Source organism: Plasmodium berghei (assembly GCF_900002375.2).
Source record: "Plasmodium berghei ANKA genome assembly, chromosome: 11".
Classification (NCBI taxonomy): Eukaryota; Apicomplexa; class Aconoidasida; order Haemosporida; family Plasmodiidae; genus Plasmodium; species Plasmodium berghei.
Genome location: NC_036169.2, coordinates 1,255,382 through 1,270,674, shown reverse-complemented (window position 1 = coordinate 1,270,674; position 15,293 = coordinate 1,255,382). Strand labels below are relative to the sequence as shown.

Genomic DNA, 15,293 nt, shown 5'->3' with positions numbered 1-15,293 from the left:
GTTTGCTTTATTTTGCATGACTTTCTTATTGGCATTTCTTAGGTTCAATAAATTTTCTCATATTCTTAAATCGGCAGATATATAGATATTATGCATGTATATACACATAGAAATAAAAATGCTTATATGTGAATTTGTTTATATATTCGCTTTCATACAATTAAAATTTCTGTAAAAAAAATATATATTTAGCATTATCTCTAATTTAAAATTTCCAAAGAGACTTAATATATTCATCGAATTCATATGTGCAATATCAAATAGTGTATATCGGAAATATTAGTAAAATTTAAATGATTTATGTTTTGTATTTTTTAGTTAAAATATTTGAGGTACTATTATCAGAGTCGTAATTAGATCTCTTTTTTTCGAATAACGTAGTGCCAGATTTTTCTAAATATTTATGCGTTGAATCATGTGACGGCCAATCACTTTCTTTCTCATCTTGCCATAATTCAACTGATTTTTCAGATAGCATATCCATCGATTTTTGCTCTTCTATATCTGTGCTTTTTTTGTTCTTTTTGAAAAAATCCCTTATATCGGGACATTTTTTGTTATTTCCACTATTTATCAGTGCCTTATATTCAGATGACCTTCGTCTAATCTTAGGTGTATTAACAAGAGATGTTGGATACGATTTATTAGTATCATTTGTTAAGTCTAGCATAAATTTATCAAACTTACTAACTTCTTTTACATTTAGTGAATCTTCAGTACCATTTAATGCTGTAGTTAGAGTGTTCCATTTTCTGTTAATAATTTTCCAAACAACTTCATCGATAGTATTTTGTGCAACTAAGTAATGTATATTTATTGTATCATGTGTTGTTCCAATTCTATGTGCTCGATCTTCGGCTTGTATCATTTGTCCAGGAACCCAATACAGTTCTCCAAAAACAACAGTATTAGCTGCTGTTAAATTTAAACCTACACCACACGCAGTAATAGATAATAAAGCAATTCTAATTTTTTCATCACTTTGAAAATTTTTAATATATATTTCTCTTTTATCTATTGGAGTTAAACCATCGACTCTTATAAAACCCAGTTTTTTTTCTTTTAAAAATTCGTCGATTTCATCCATGACTAATTTATGATGACAAAATAATAAAAATTTAATATCTGCATCAATCAAATATGTAATGTATTCCTTTATAGCTTTAACTTTTGCATAACCAGTCATTTTAAATAATTGAGAAATTGTTATATTTTCTTCGTCATTATTATTATTATCGTGATTTGAATTAAAATCGTTAAACCTAGATAAGTTAATATTATCAAGATCATTAATATTTATATTTTTTTTGCTTTCTAATTTTTTAGAATATATTAAAATTTCACTCAATTCGTTAGGAGGTATTTCAATAGGAATTTTTGATCGTAATTTGTCTGGTAACTCCTTTAACACATCTTTTTTTAATCTTCTTATCATAATAGTGTTTGTTAAAAATAAATGTAACTCTTCAGTGTGCTTACATCCAACATATTCTATTTTTCTAGTGTATATATTTTTATCTTTATAACAATATCTATCACAAAATTCATTATAATTAAATAGATTAGGTATTATACTAGAAACTTGTTCATATAATTCTGATGGCTTATTTAATGCGGGTGTACCCGATAATAATACACATCTTTTTGCACTTTTTATTATAGGTACTATTGCTTTAGTTCTTTTTGAAAAAGAATTTTTTAAATAATGTGATTCATCACAAACAATACATTTATATTTATTTTGATACTTATCATTTTTTGTAATTAATTCATAAGAAATTATAATCATTTTAGTATTACGAGGTATATCCATTTTACCACTTTTTATAACACATATATCTTTTTCTTCAATTAAATGAGGTAGCCATCTTAATGCCTGATCCTTCCATTGAAATCGAATAGATGATGGACATATTACTATGAAAGGCCAATCTTTGTTATAAAATGCCATTAAAGCTAATGCTTGTAGTGTTTTTCCTAAACCCATCTCATCACCTATTAATACTCTTCCATTTTTTTTTAGACCAAAATGTACTCCTTCTTTTTGAAAATTTTTTAATTCGTCAGATAATTTTTCACCTAATAAGTTATTTAAATTGTCATAATGCACTTTAGTATATGAGCACATTGTATTCGTTAATATATTTGCAGTTACTTCAGATATTTTTTGGGGTTGTGAAAATTTCGAATAATTTTGAAAACATTTTAATAAAAAATTAGGTATACTATGTATACCTCCTAATATTGTGCATTTCTCTGCTAAATTGTTTAACACATACTCATATTTATCTGATTCAAAAGTTACACAAGAATAATTATTAATCTTTTTTAATGTTGGATTAAATTCAGATAGTATTTTAAAAAGTTCTTTTGGTACAAAATTTTTAAAATTGGAATATTTTTTGTTATTATTGTCTTTTTGCACTATTTTAAAACTATCACTATTGAATATTTCAAACGCCACAATTATATCTAATTCAGGTTTATCCTCCTCCTTATTATTATACCTATTGGCTATTTCGTTCATTATATTCTGCTCATAAAGCTTGTGCTCTGAACTATTCATTTTGTTCACACTACTTTTATTATCATATCCATTTTGTTTGTAATTGAAATTCCCATTTGGGTTTTTATCGGTTTTATATTTATTTCCATTCCCATAATAATTATCATTTCCATAATTGTTGTTGTTCCCATATTTATTATTATATTCGGTGTACTCCGTATTTGTATCTCCATCATTTCCACCTTGTTCTTCTCTTCGTAAAACATAATTTTTAAACTCAATTAAAGATCCTGTAGGATTTTCAAGATTTTTAACCCATGTTACATAGGATTTATGTTTTTCAAAAACTTCTTCAAATGTTTTTCCTTTATATTTCCCGAAATTAAATGTCTCCATTCTTTTTCATATATTCCTCAATAAATTATAAATTATCAATACCCAATTTTATAATATTAAATTATATATTTTATATTCTCACCTTTTCAATGCACAGTTTATAATGTGCTTTATTTTTCTCTTCCAAAATATACCCCCCAAATATATATATCACCAAGGATTTATTTCTTTAGTCTGAAGCCATTAAAAAATGGAAATTAAAATATTAATTTTTTTTTAATAAATCTCGGATTAAGTGTGTTATATTCTTCTTTTGATTTATTTTACAATTTTATGCGTGCAAGAAAATTAAACTTGCTGTGTAAAAACATTTTCTTTGCATCTTTTACACTTTTTATTATTTGCCAGGCCTGAGTTCAAAAGTTTTTTCCCTTTTGATTTCCAAAAAATAATTAACAATTATATATACATATTATATCCCCAAGATATCGCTGATATTGTTTAAATCCCTTAAGACATACGCGTAATGCATATATGCATACAAATGAAACTTTTCAAAATTTTGGAGTATTAAAAAAGAATATCAATTAAGTATGAGTTTGCTTAATATTTTTTAATCCAAATTTAACAATTCCTTTAAAAAATAAAATTAAATAAATTCTTTCAAAAAAATTTATGTAAATATTCCTTTCGTATTAATTTAATGCATTAACGCTGAAATTAAAACTTTATGCATATTTATTTTATTTATATATAATTACATTTTTTTCCTATTTTACTTTACCTTATGTGGCAAATAATCACAATATTAATAAATTATATATTCAGACAGCGAAATTAAAAAATATATTTTTTAATTTAAATTATATATTTGTTTTTTTCCTAAAATTTTTCATGCTATATATCATTTAAAAAAAGGCAATTCCTCTTTTAAGATGGAATAACAAAAATATAAAACTTTTAAAAATTATTCTTAATGATTGTTTAATTTTATAAAAAAAAAAAGTAAACATCCATTAATTTGTATCACAATAATAATATTTGTGCAAAACTATTATGGGATAATTTACACAAAAAACAACATATGAAAAAATGCATTTTATGTAGGTAAATTCACAAGGAAATAAACTCTTGTGATTTCTATAAGTAATGTAACTTATTTCTAAAAATAAAATAATGTTTACAAATAACTGGATATATAAATGAATTAATGTAAGAATAAATTAACAATAAATAAAAATAATATATGTTACTTTTGTTAGTATGCAAAAAAAAATTGCTAAATGCACATTGTAAAGAATACGATGAAATTTAACTTAATAATGCCCAATGGATAATATTGCTAGGCAGAACAAAAAAAGGATAAATTTATATATTACTTAACAAACATATCACGCTCGTTCCATTTTTGTTGAATTTTCGAAATATCAATGTTCATAAGAATTTTAAAATCACTATACAATTCCTTGTTTAACTTTTTTGATATGATATGTGCTAATAAAAACGGTTCCTTAAATAAATTTTTATCCTTTTTATATAGATTGGATAGTTTCATATATATATATTTTGTGAAGAAAAATTTGTAGTGGTGAAAGACATGCCAATAATATACTGTCGAAACGCAGAAAGAACCCAAATGTAAAACTATGATATCTTTTTCGATATAATGTTTTGAGGCATTCGAAAAATTATCACACACGTTTTTTAAAACAAAGGATAAATTGCTATCTCTATCATTATTATTATTTGTGAAAAAACTATATATCGTTTTCATTTTAAGAGATTCTTTCTTTTTTTGGAATCGTTTCTCATCAATATCACCAGTATATCTATAACCTTTTGATTTTTCATATTTATTTAAATAATTTTGAATATATTTTTCATGGTTTTCAATGACATGATTGTCTATAGTAGTTTTTGTGTCAATCTGTATTAGCAAATTGTTATGGAGCTTTTCATTATGATTTTTTATAAATAACTTATTTGCTTCTTTAATTTTACGCATTTTAGTATCATCCTCAAATCTACTATTTGAGATTTTTGCCGGATCTATTAAAGTAGTTAAACCTATTTGACCAAAGTACTCATAATTGTTAATTTTCATGAAATTATAAAAATAATTTTTCCATAAATCTGATGATTTATAGAATGGCTTAATAAAAAATACGGGACATGCATATGTGAGTTTTCTATTACAACAACTACAATATACATTGCTATATTCTAAATGTGATATAAATATATTTGCATAGTTCTTTAAAATATTTTTAAATTGTGTATCAAAGGGATGGGACTCAAATTGATCTCTTTTTGATAATACTTTATTTTCAATTTTTTTTATATAATTTTCATAATAATTCTGATCTTTAATCTTTCGAATTTTGCAAAGGGTTTTTAAGAAATCATAATTACTATAACCTTCTTCATTCTTTGCATGTTCATATAAATTAGCCATAATATCATTATTTAATATTTTATATATAATATTATCGTTTATTTCCTTTGTTATTTTTTTTTTTTCATATTTTTTCTTATAGTCAAATATATAATCTCTATCATCATCACTCGACCTATTTATCAACAAATCCTCTTCATCAAATTCATTACTTTCACCTTCTTCAAAATTATAAATATTTTCTTCGCCTTCACTATCCTTTCCACAACTATTATTATCTTTACTGGATTCAGTATCTCTTAACAATGTCTTCCCCTCCAATAGGTGCTTGTTTTTATTATCTTTTTTTAAATCTTTGATTTCAAAAGCCTGCTCGTTATTTTCTTCACATATATTATTATCATTATTTTCATTCGCTGCTTTGTTTTTATTCACTATTTCGAGATCGTTACTACTACAAACAGTATCACTGTCGCTATCATTTAAGACATATTTTTTTTTTTTTTTAGCTTGGTTATTTGTTTTTTCCACATTTTGGCACGCATTGTAATTATTATTGGAACTTATTTCCTTTTCTTCATCTTCTTTTAGACTATTTTCCAAATCGATTATATTTTCGGATAATTTTTTAAGATTTTTTTTTTTCTTCTGCGTTACATTATCGCCTTTTATTGTTTCGTTTTCTTCTTCTTTGCCTGATTCTTCAGAATTATTAAAACATTCATGTAATGATTTTTTTTGCATTATTTTGTTATAAATATTTTCATAGTTTTCTTTTAACCTCATTTTTGCATTCTTTATATTTTCTGAAATATGAAAGTAATCACTATCATATTTCAAATTCGGAGATAGTAGAGATAAAATAATAAATTCGATGTACAGCCTCATTGTTTTTTTTATACTTAGAGAACTACATTGGAATTTATTATCATTCCAATTTTGTTCATTAAACAGTTTCAAATGTAATTCATATTCATATGAATGATTATCATCATTACTATTATTTTCATATTCCGATCCATCATCATAAAAGCTATTTTCTTTGCTATTCAGATAGTGATTATTACTGTAAAAATCATCGTTCTGCGAATTATATGAATCATCAATAGTGTTGTAATTATATTTTTTTTTGTGTGCTTTCTTTTCTTTCTTCCTTTCATTATTATATTTTGATATATTTTTTTTTTTATTTTGCATTTTCCCATTTATACCATCATCACTATAGTCAATCGAATTACTTTTCGTATTATTTATCGAGGTCTCTTTCGATTCGGTTTCGCTAAATAAAGTTATTACTGGAATGCTATTTATTAATTGATTATTATTTTGTTTTTCTTTGTTAATTTTTTCGTCAGAGCCATCTCTAATTAAGAAAAAGTCTGGAGAGCCAAGATAGGCAATTTTTTCATTAATTTTCATTTTACCATTACTACTACCACTACAACTATTTGTGCTATTTCGAGTTTTACCACCTTTATCTGTAAAATATTTATTTTTTTCTTTTTTGCCTTCTATAGAAACACACTTAGTTTGCTTAGTATAACTATAATTTTTAATTAAGCATTTTATATTTTGATCACAATCATTATCTAAGTTACACAAATCAGTATATTCTTTATAATTTTCATCCTTTAATTCTGTTGCATTATACTTATTATCCTTTTCATTCTCTTTGTCATATTCGACTTTGACTTCCCCTTCTGTATTTTCTTCATCTTCTTCGTCACTGTCAATTTTTTTTTTTTTTTTTCTTCTTTTCCCATTTTCCTTAATAACTATATTATCATCATAAGCTTCATCAGAGCTACTATCAGTATTTATTATTTTTTTCAACCGATTTTTAGTTTTTATTATATTTTTATTTAAATCGCCATCATTTAATTTACTTACATTTGTTATATTCAGTCCCTTTGTTAAAGCAAATAATTTTTTTTTTCTCACCCCACTGCTACTTTTATCAACAAATTCCTTTTCTTTATGTTTATCATTGTCTTCTTCACATACACTTGAAGATTTTTTACTATGAACTGAATATATGCCGCAATCACCTTTTAATTTTGTACTATGGTAATTGGTATTTATCATATCTTTAAGAATATTATATCCGCAAAATATATATTATCCTATATATTTACATTTATTTATCTATTTTGGAGGAATATTAACTTATCCAGAATTTATACAATTTTTAATAAATTACCCTTTTTTTTTTGCTAATCATAGTCTATTTAAAAGTTATTAAAAAGGAGAGGCAATAAATTCGAAAAAAAATAAATGATCAAATTTGAAATTCTATTAAAAAAAAATGAAAAATTACTCGTTAAAAAAAATATAAATAAATAAAATAAAAGCTACAAATAAAGCCGCATTTTAAATAAAAATATAATAATGCAACGAATAATATAGCAAGTAAAAAATATTTGTATTCCTTTTCGTTCCAACACCCAAAAGGATAAAAAAAAGGAAAATTCTATTTATGTAGCTACAAAAAAGGAAACACACAATATGATAATTTAAATCGAAATACAATATAATAATACATTAATATATATTTATATATCGTAAGTATGGCGCAGTCCTTTACATGCATTTATACATATATATAAATACGTAACACAAAGAAATATATTTTACAATATGGCTAAAACATGCCAGTAATATTGTTTTTAATATATTAAACGAAGGCGAAATAAAAAAATATATTATTATATAAAGTTCTTTAAATGAAGAATAATATTTTAGTATACACACAACATGCTTATTTATATAATGCACATTTTTTATTACTACAATCTTCATATACTTTAATTAAGTAATAAATAACTTTGCAGTCAATTATAATTATTGCTATATCAATATCACTTCAGGTTTTCATTTTTTTGGGAAAAAAATATATTATTAAATGTTTTTAATTATATTTTGTATATTTTTCTAATACAATTTTTTTACTTTTTATGAGTACTATTCGTATTACATACCCGTATTATATGTGAATAGCAATTAGAGGGTATGTTACGATCCATAAATTGTTTTTTGTTCTTTTTTAAAGGCCTATACAGGTTATAGTAACATTTTTCAAGTCACTAAAAACAACAGAATATTTTCTTTATTCTTGAACAAGTATCGACTCACAAACTTCAAACTATATTGTAAAAACCAAACACTTTTCTCCACACATATATATTTATATTATATTGATTTATATATCAAAATTGTTAATTTGGTTGATTTATGCTGAAAATAAATCATGCAGTCAATTTGATAGTTTATGGAGAATGCAAAATTTCTTCCAACAATACATTGCCATGATCCAATGTTTTCATTTTTCAAATTTTCTTTTATATTTAAATAATTGTCATCATTTAAATTGTCTTTATTTAGTAGCTCATCATTATCACACTTCGTTTTTATCTGGCTTGCTATGTCTTTCTCGAATTTATTTTCTTTAATTGCCTTTAAACTTATTTTGGATATTTTTTCGCAATTTTCACTACTCATGCAAATACCTTTTATTTCGAATAGGGATGAATATTTTTTTTTCTTTGCAGACTCCATTTTTTAAAGGTATATAAAAATCACAATTAAATAAAATATTTAAAATTATAAAATTCAACGCATTAAAATATAGAAGGATTACACATAACAAGGTGGTTTATATGAAAATTAACTGAATCCCCAGAAAAAATGTGTAATGCAAAACGAATAAGGTAAAAGAATACCAAACTTTAATAAAATTTATTTTTTAATAAAAAAATAGGGTATATAGACATTTTTTATACTATTCCAGTTTTATATAAATAATCGAAATATTGCCATATTAGCACGAATGCGTATATTTTTATTATATTATTTAAATTTTCCTATATAAAATACAATCAAATAATATAAGAAACAGACAAAATAATAGCATGTCTCTTGTGTAATTAAATTGGAAATAAAAAAATGCTATTACTAAAAGAGACATAAAAAGTTAATAGACAAATATTTCAAAATATATGAATAAAACAATCGAAATATGCAAAAGAATAAACAAATACACAAAAATATAATAGATAAATTATGTTAACTATAAATAATAGGATTTAGAAGAGAGAAAACACTTTATATTAAAAAAATAAGAGTATAAATCCGCATACACGCATACATAAAACATTCTTCCGCTATTTTCCTTCTTTGCATGATGCATGTTTTTTTATAGTGAAATACGAGTATTAATATACAGGATTACAATAATTTACATTTACGAAAAACGAAGTAAACAAATATATAAGCATGCAAAATATAAACGGTATTATTACTATTAAAAAATAGATATATAGGTATCTCTCTATATAATTGTGTACACTAAACTAAAACGATTAAGCATATACAACTATAAATAAGGCAATACTGACTATATAAATTTATAAGATAAATCATCGGAAATTATATTCATTTATTTTTACTGATATTTTTATACAATTGTTTGCATATTTATATGTTAAATATACTCTTTATGTATTGAAGTCTTCTACTAAGGGGAACATAATTTTGTATATTATTTTTTTGGGCTGATAACCATATTTTCAATAAATTTATAAAGGGAATGCCTTTTTTTTGAAACGTCAAAAGTATACGGACTCTTAATAAAATATTCTTTTTCATAAATTTTGTATTTTTCCATATGTACTCTATCAATATGTTGAATTTTTTTCCCATTATATCCTCTAAGTTAATATTTTCATCTTTATATTCTTCAAACCAATTACATAACAAAACTGCAATTTGTTTTAAATCAGTACCATAGCTATTTAAATCATTTCCCATATAATCATAAGAAATAGAATCGATAATATTTTTTTTTAATTCACCATAATCATGTACGTCATTTTTAAATATGCTAATACATAACTCAACAAATTCTTTATTTTTGTCTGTTGTTATCTCATCCTGAAATAAATATTTCAGTGCCTCCTCTAAATATTTTTTACTATCTTCATTTAATAAATAATTTTTATTCATCCATTTTAGTTTTTTCATATTAAATACTACAGAAGATTTATTCACCATATGTATATTAAAGTGCTCTATAAGTTCATCTAAGGTATAAAATTCTCTAAAAGTAAAACATAATAAAATATATTATACATAGTGTTAAAAGAAATAATATAATATGAATTATGCTCATGTGCATAAAATTGAACATGCTTGTGTAATATTCTAAAATAATTTATCTCAATCAATATTGTATTATTATAAACAATCAAATAACCTCGTCGAAATGGGACTCCATCCAAGAGTACCCAAATAATTAACAACACATTCAGGCTTAAATCCTTCTTCCCTAAAATACAATCATATGAATAATGTAAATCCAATCAATATAATTCAATATATATTACTTACACTAAGCCACAGTTCAACCAGTGAAAATAATATGACATTAAAATGTATATATATATACCTTAAATTTTTAATTAAATATTCATTGTTTCTCTTGCTAATTTTTTTTTTATCTAAATTTGTTATAACAGGCATATGGGCATAATAAGGGATTTTCCCATTTAAGGCTTCTATCACTAATATTTGTCTGCATAAATGTGAAAAAATCTCATGTTTTATTTATCCATTTATTTATTTGTAGTATTGGATATAATTTTATAGTAACCAAAATGTTAATATGTATATATCTTTATAACTTACTTAAATGTGTTGGAAATATGTTCAACTCCCCTTATAACATGAGATATTTTCATTAAATGGTCATCTACTGAAACTGCAAAATTATAGGTTGGTAAAAAGTTACTTCTTAAAATAATAAAATCTTCGTCTACAATTTCCTCTATATTATTTTTTAAAATGTCGTTTAGTACAATTTTTCTTCCAATTGGTGATTTAAATCTTATTGCATATAATTTATTTTCTCCTAAATATTTATTTATAGTATCATCATTTAGGTATCTGCATTTCCTATCATATATATACTTTTTTTTCATAGCTTTTGTCTGCAAAAATTGAGAAAAACAACTCACAAAAGTTATTATATACCTGATTGATGCTTGCATTTGCATATATATGCACTTCTTTTTAGTTATTATATAATTATTGGAATACCATTTCCTTTTTTTCATTAAGTTCATCTTTTGTGCAAAAGCAATAATAAGCTTTTCCTTCCTTAACAAAATCATGGGCAATTTTTCTAAAACGGTGTTATAATGCACATTTTTCAAATATTTTAAAATTGTAATTTTCCAATTGACTATGAAGTTATATATATGTAAGAATACATACTATCCCATATTATATACATGTGTATATAAACATATAAAAATATAAATATATTTTGAGTAGCTTTATTAGCGTCATAATCTGTATAGGCGGTTATTGAAAATAATAGATTTATCTTTTTTTATTTTCACACTTACTTGTATTTTTCCATATTTTCGGATTGTTTATATGGGCCTTCATCCCAATCCAAATTCATCCATCTATTATTAATGTCAAAAAAGAAGTATATGTATGGGTCATAAATTATAAAAAAATTTAATTTTTTTTCAAAATATGACTGAATATATGCATTATATATGTAATCATTGTAAAATTTTATTTTTTGGAGGTGTGATTTTTATCGTTTTTTACTTTAGATCCTTAATTATTTCATTCAACGAATCCTTTGTATTTCTATTCGTATCTGTGTCTTCCAATCTAAATATCACTTTTCCATTCATTTGTTTTGCCAAAATATAATTATATAGAAATGTTCTACACCCCCCTACATGTAAAAATCCAGTTGGACTTGGAGCAAATCGAAATCGAGGTGTATTTATAGGAGAATCGCCAGTTTGATTATCATATTTTTTACAAGCGGATTTGTTCTTATATTTATAGTTGGTTGTTTTAATATTATTTAATATAAAACTTAAATCCCCATTTTTATAATATAATAATCTTATTGGCCACTTTTCATTGATTACGAATTCAAACTTAAACTTACTTTGTGATTCAGTTGCGCAACTTATAAATACGCTAGCTAAAAGAAAAATTAATTTCATATTTATGCATCATACCACTTTTTCCTCATTATTAAAAACAAAAATTGCTTAAAAAAATTATAATATTAAAATATGTTATCATATAAAAAATCAAATATATATATATATAATAAATTAAATAATAATTAATGGAAATAAAAATAAAATAGCTATATAATTACATATATACTGACAAAAAAAGCAAGGATAAAATACCAAAAATATAATTATATACAAAATATTAGCTCTAAATAATTCTATTGGAAATCCTTATAAACCATCAGTAATGCTTCAAAGAAGATATTCATACAAGTTTCTATAAAATTACAATTATTTTACTGATACCAAAATAATCAATACATTTACGATCTCATAATTTACATTTTTAACAGATTTATAGTATATAAGATTTGTGTGTAATTTTTTTTTATGTATTATGTTATTAAAGCATATTGTAGGGGTAATAATATATTTATTGTACATAAAAATTAAATATGATGTTTCTGTTGGTTCAATACGTTAATACTTATATAAATAAACACATTGCAATGATAGTATTTATGCTAACATACTAAAAATATAAAGCCTTTATCAAAAAGGATTGTAACAAAAATTATTATTTTGTTGTTTATAACAATGCATAAAAACCCTATTAGCGTAAACATTTTATAATTATTAAAGGAAAAATTGCGAAAGCAAAAAAAATAAAAAAAGACAACGAAACAAATAAGTATTATTCTAAGACCTTGTGACCAAATTTAATTCATACTGTTAATAATAAAAAATATTTAAATAAAATATTTCCTTTTTTATAATAAAATATATTTTTAATTTCTATTTATTTAACAATTTTTAAAGTTATATTCATATGTATATATATCAAGAAAAAACTCATATATATAAATGAAGTTTTCTTTATTTAAATATTAAATTTTTTTATTTTATACTATTATGTGGTGATATAGAGGAAAAATATATAGTGTAAAGCTACTGCAGTATTTATGTAAAGGGCATTTGTTTCACTTAATAAATTGTAATTTAATTATGTTTTTTTTAATATATTTGTATTTATATAGAACACATATATTTAAGAAAAAATATATATATATATATAACCCAATTTATTGCACACAAATATATGTGTATGATATGTAACTCAATTAAATATTAAAACTGTTTATTTTTTTGCTGGTGCTTTAGCTGAGACAGCTCCAGGTTCTTTCTTTTCAACAGATTTAATAATACCGACAGCAATTGTTTGTCTCATATCTCTGATAGCAAATCTTCCTAATGGTGGGTACTCAGTGAAGGTTTCAACAACCATAGGTTTCTTTGGCTCTAAAGTAACTAAAGCTGAATCCCCTGATTTGATAGCTTTGGGGTTTTCTTCAACAACTTTTCCTGAACGTTTATCGATTTTAGAGTCGATATTTAAAAATTTACAAGAAATGTGAGATGTGTGACAATCTAAAACTGGGGTATAACCGTTTTTGATTTCACCAGGGTGATTTAATATAATAACTTGTGCTGTAAATTTAGAGCATCCCTTAGCTGGTTCATTCTTAGTATCTGAAGCAACATATCCTCTTTTAATTTCTTTAACTGATACGTTTTTAACGTTAAATCCAATGTTATCTCCTGGTCTGGCTTCTTCTAATACTTCTTTGTGCATTTCAACAGATTTACATTCCGAAACAACAGCAGATGGAGCGAAGTTTAATACCATACCAGCTTTTAAAATACCAGTTTCAACACGACCTACAGGGACAGTACCAATACCACCAATTTTGTATACACCTTGTAATGGAATTCTTAATGGCTTATCATATGGTCTTTTGGGTGGTTCCATAGTATCCAAGGCTTCAATAAGGGTTCTTCCCTTATACCATGGGGTTTTATCTGATTTTTCAATTAAGTTGTCACCTTCAAAACCGGATATTGGGATAAAGTCAACTTTATCGGCTTGATATCCTACCTTCTTTAAGTAATCCTTAACTTCTTTCTTGATTTCTTCATAACGATCTTCTGAATATTTAACTGTATCCATCTTGTTAACACCAACGACAATTTGTTTAACTCCTAAAGTAAAGGCTAACAAAGCGTGTTCTTTGGTTTGACCTTCCTTGGAGAATGCACCTTCAAAACCACCAACTTCAGCTGGAACAACCAATAATGCAACATCAGCTTGGGAAGTACCAGTAATCATATTTTTAATAAAATCTTTGTGACCTGGTGCATCAATAACTGTAAAGAAATATCTTGGAGTTTCAAATTTCCATAAAGCAATATCAATAGTAATACCTCTTTCTCTTTCGGCCTTAAGTTTATCTAAAACCCATGCATATTTGAAACTACCCTTTCCCATTTCAGCTGATTCTTTTTCGAACTTTTCAATAGTTCTTCTATCAATACCTCCTAATTTGTAAATAATGTGACCAGTAGTTGTGGATTTACCACTATCGACATGCCCGATGACGACTAAGTTAATGTGAGTTTTTTCTTTTCCCATTTTTATAAAATTTTTATTTATTTATAAGCAAATATATATTTTTATATATTTATACACAAAGTATATATATTTTAGGAAATATTAAAATAAATTTAAATTTTGAAGGCAAATGAAAAAATTACGTTTTTTGTTTCACAACAATTATATTTATTTTTTGAATTAATTTACATATTATTTTATATTAAAATTATAAAATAAAAAAAACATTACATATATTAATTATATTATTATATGAGGATTTTTTTATAACATAGAAATATAAATAATTACGACTAGTTAATAAAGGGCACTTTAATTTTTATGCATAATTAGCTTATATTTAGTGCATATTTATTTTTATACATATTTTTATATATTTTTTGATTTACATGGCGTTTTATGTTTATATGTATAACATTATATGCATAGTATTTTTTTGAAAATTTAATGGTATTTCAGTGGATGAAAATATTACTGGTGCTTTGAGGGGTGAGCATTTAAAGCACAATATCTAGGATACTACAAAAAATACTTAAAGTATGAATATTAAATTGTAAA

The 15,293-nt window shown here is 24.0% G+C and overlaps 5 protein-coding genes across 5 annotated transcripts; all 5 read right to left on the bottom strand.

Moving 5' to 3' along the window:
• Positions 1-298: 298 nt before the first annotated feature.
• Positions 299-2,902, bottom strand: PBANKA_1133800 (DNA helicase, putative; the record flags this gene model as incomplete). Its single annotated transcript, XM_034565893.1, has 1 exon — positions 299-2,902. One exon carries the CDS (start codon positions 2,900-2,902, stop codon positions 299-301), a length of 2,604 nt encoding a protein of 867 aa, XP_034422545.1.
• Positions 2,903-4,217: 1,315 nt separating this feature from the next.
• On the bottom strand, positions 4,218-7,322 carry PBANKA_1133700 (conserved Plasmodium protein, unknown function; the record flags this gene model as incomplete). The annotated part of the gene is made up of 1 exon (XM_034565892.1): positions 4,218-7,322. The coding sequence occupies one exon, from the start codon at positions 7,320-7,322 to the stop codon at positions 4,218-4,220; it is 3,105 nt and encodes a 1,034-aa protein (XP_034422544.1).
• A 1,104-nt stretch (positions 7,323-8,426) lies between these two features.
• On the bottom strand, positions 8,427-8,792 carry PBANKA_1133600 (dynein light chain, putative; the record flags this gene model as incomplete). The annotated part of the gene is made up of 1 exon (XM_034565891.1): positions 8,427-8,792. The coding sequence occupies one exon, from the start codon at positions 8,790-8,792 to the stop codon at positions 8,427-8,429; it is 366 nt and encodes a 121-aa protein (XP_034422543.1).
• Positions 8,793-9,710: 918 nt separating this feature from the next.
• Positions 9,711-12,268, bottom strand: PBANKA_1133500 (glutamate--tRNA ligase; the record flags this gene model as incomplete). Its single annotated transcript, XM_034565890.1, has 7 exons — positions 9,711-10,332; positions 10,489-10,560; positions 10,681-10,806; positions 10,920-11,221; positions 11,331-11,415; positions 11,642-11,704; positions 11,856-12,268. The coding sequence occupies 7 exons, from the start codon at positions 12,266-12,268 to the stop codon at positions 9,711-9,713; spliced, it is 1,683 nt and encodes a 560-aa protein (XP_034422542.1).
• Positions 12,269-13,424: 1,156 nt separating this feature from the next.
• Positions 13,425-14,756, bottom strand: PBANKA_1133400 (elongation factor 1-alpha; the record flags this gene model as incomplete). The annotated part of the gene is made up of 1 exon (XM_034565889.1): positions 13,425-14,756. The coding sequence occupies one exon, from the start codon at positions 14,754-14,756 to the stop codon at positions 13,425-13,427; it is 1,332 nt and encodes a 443-aa protein (XP_034422541.1).
• Between the last annotated feature and the right edge of the window lie 537 nt (positions 14,757-15,293).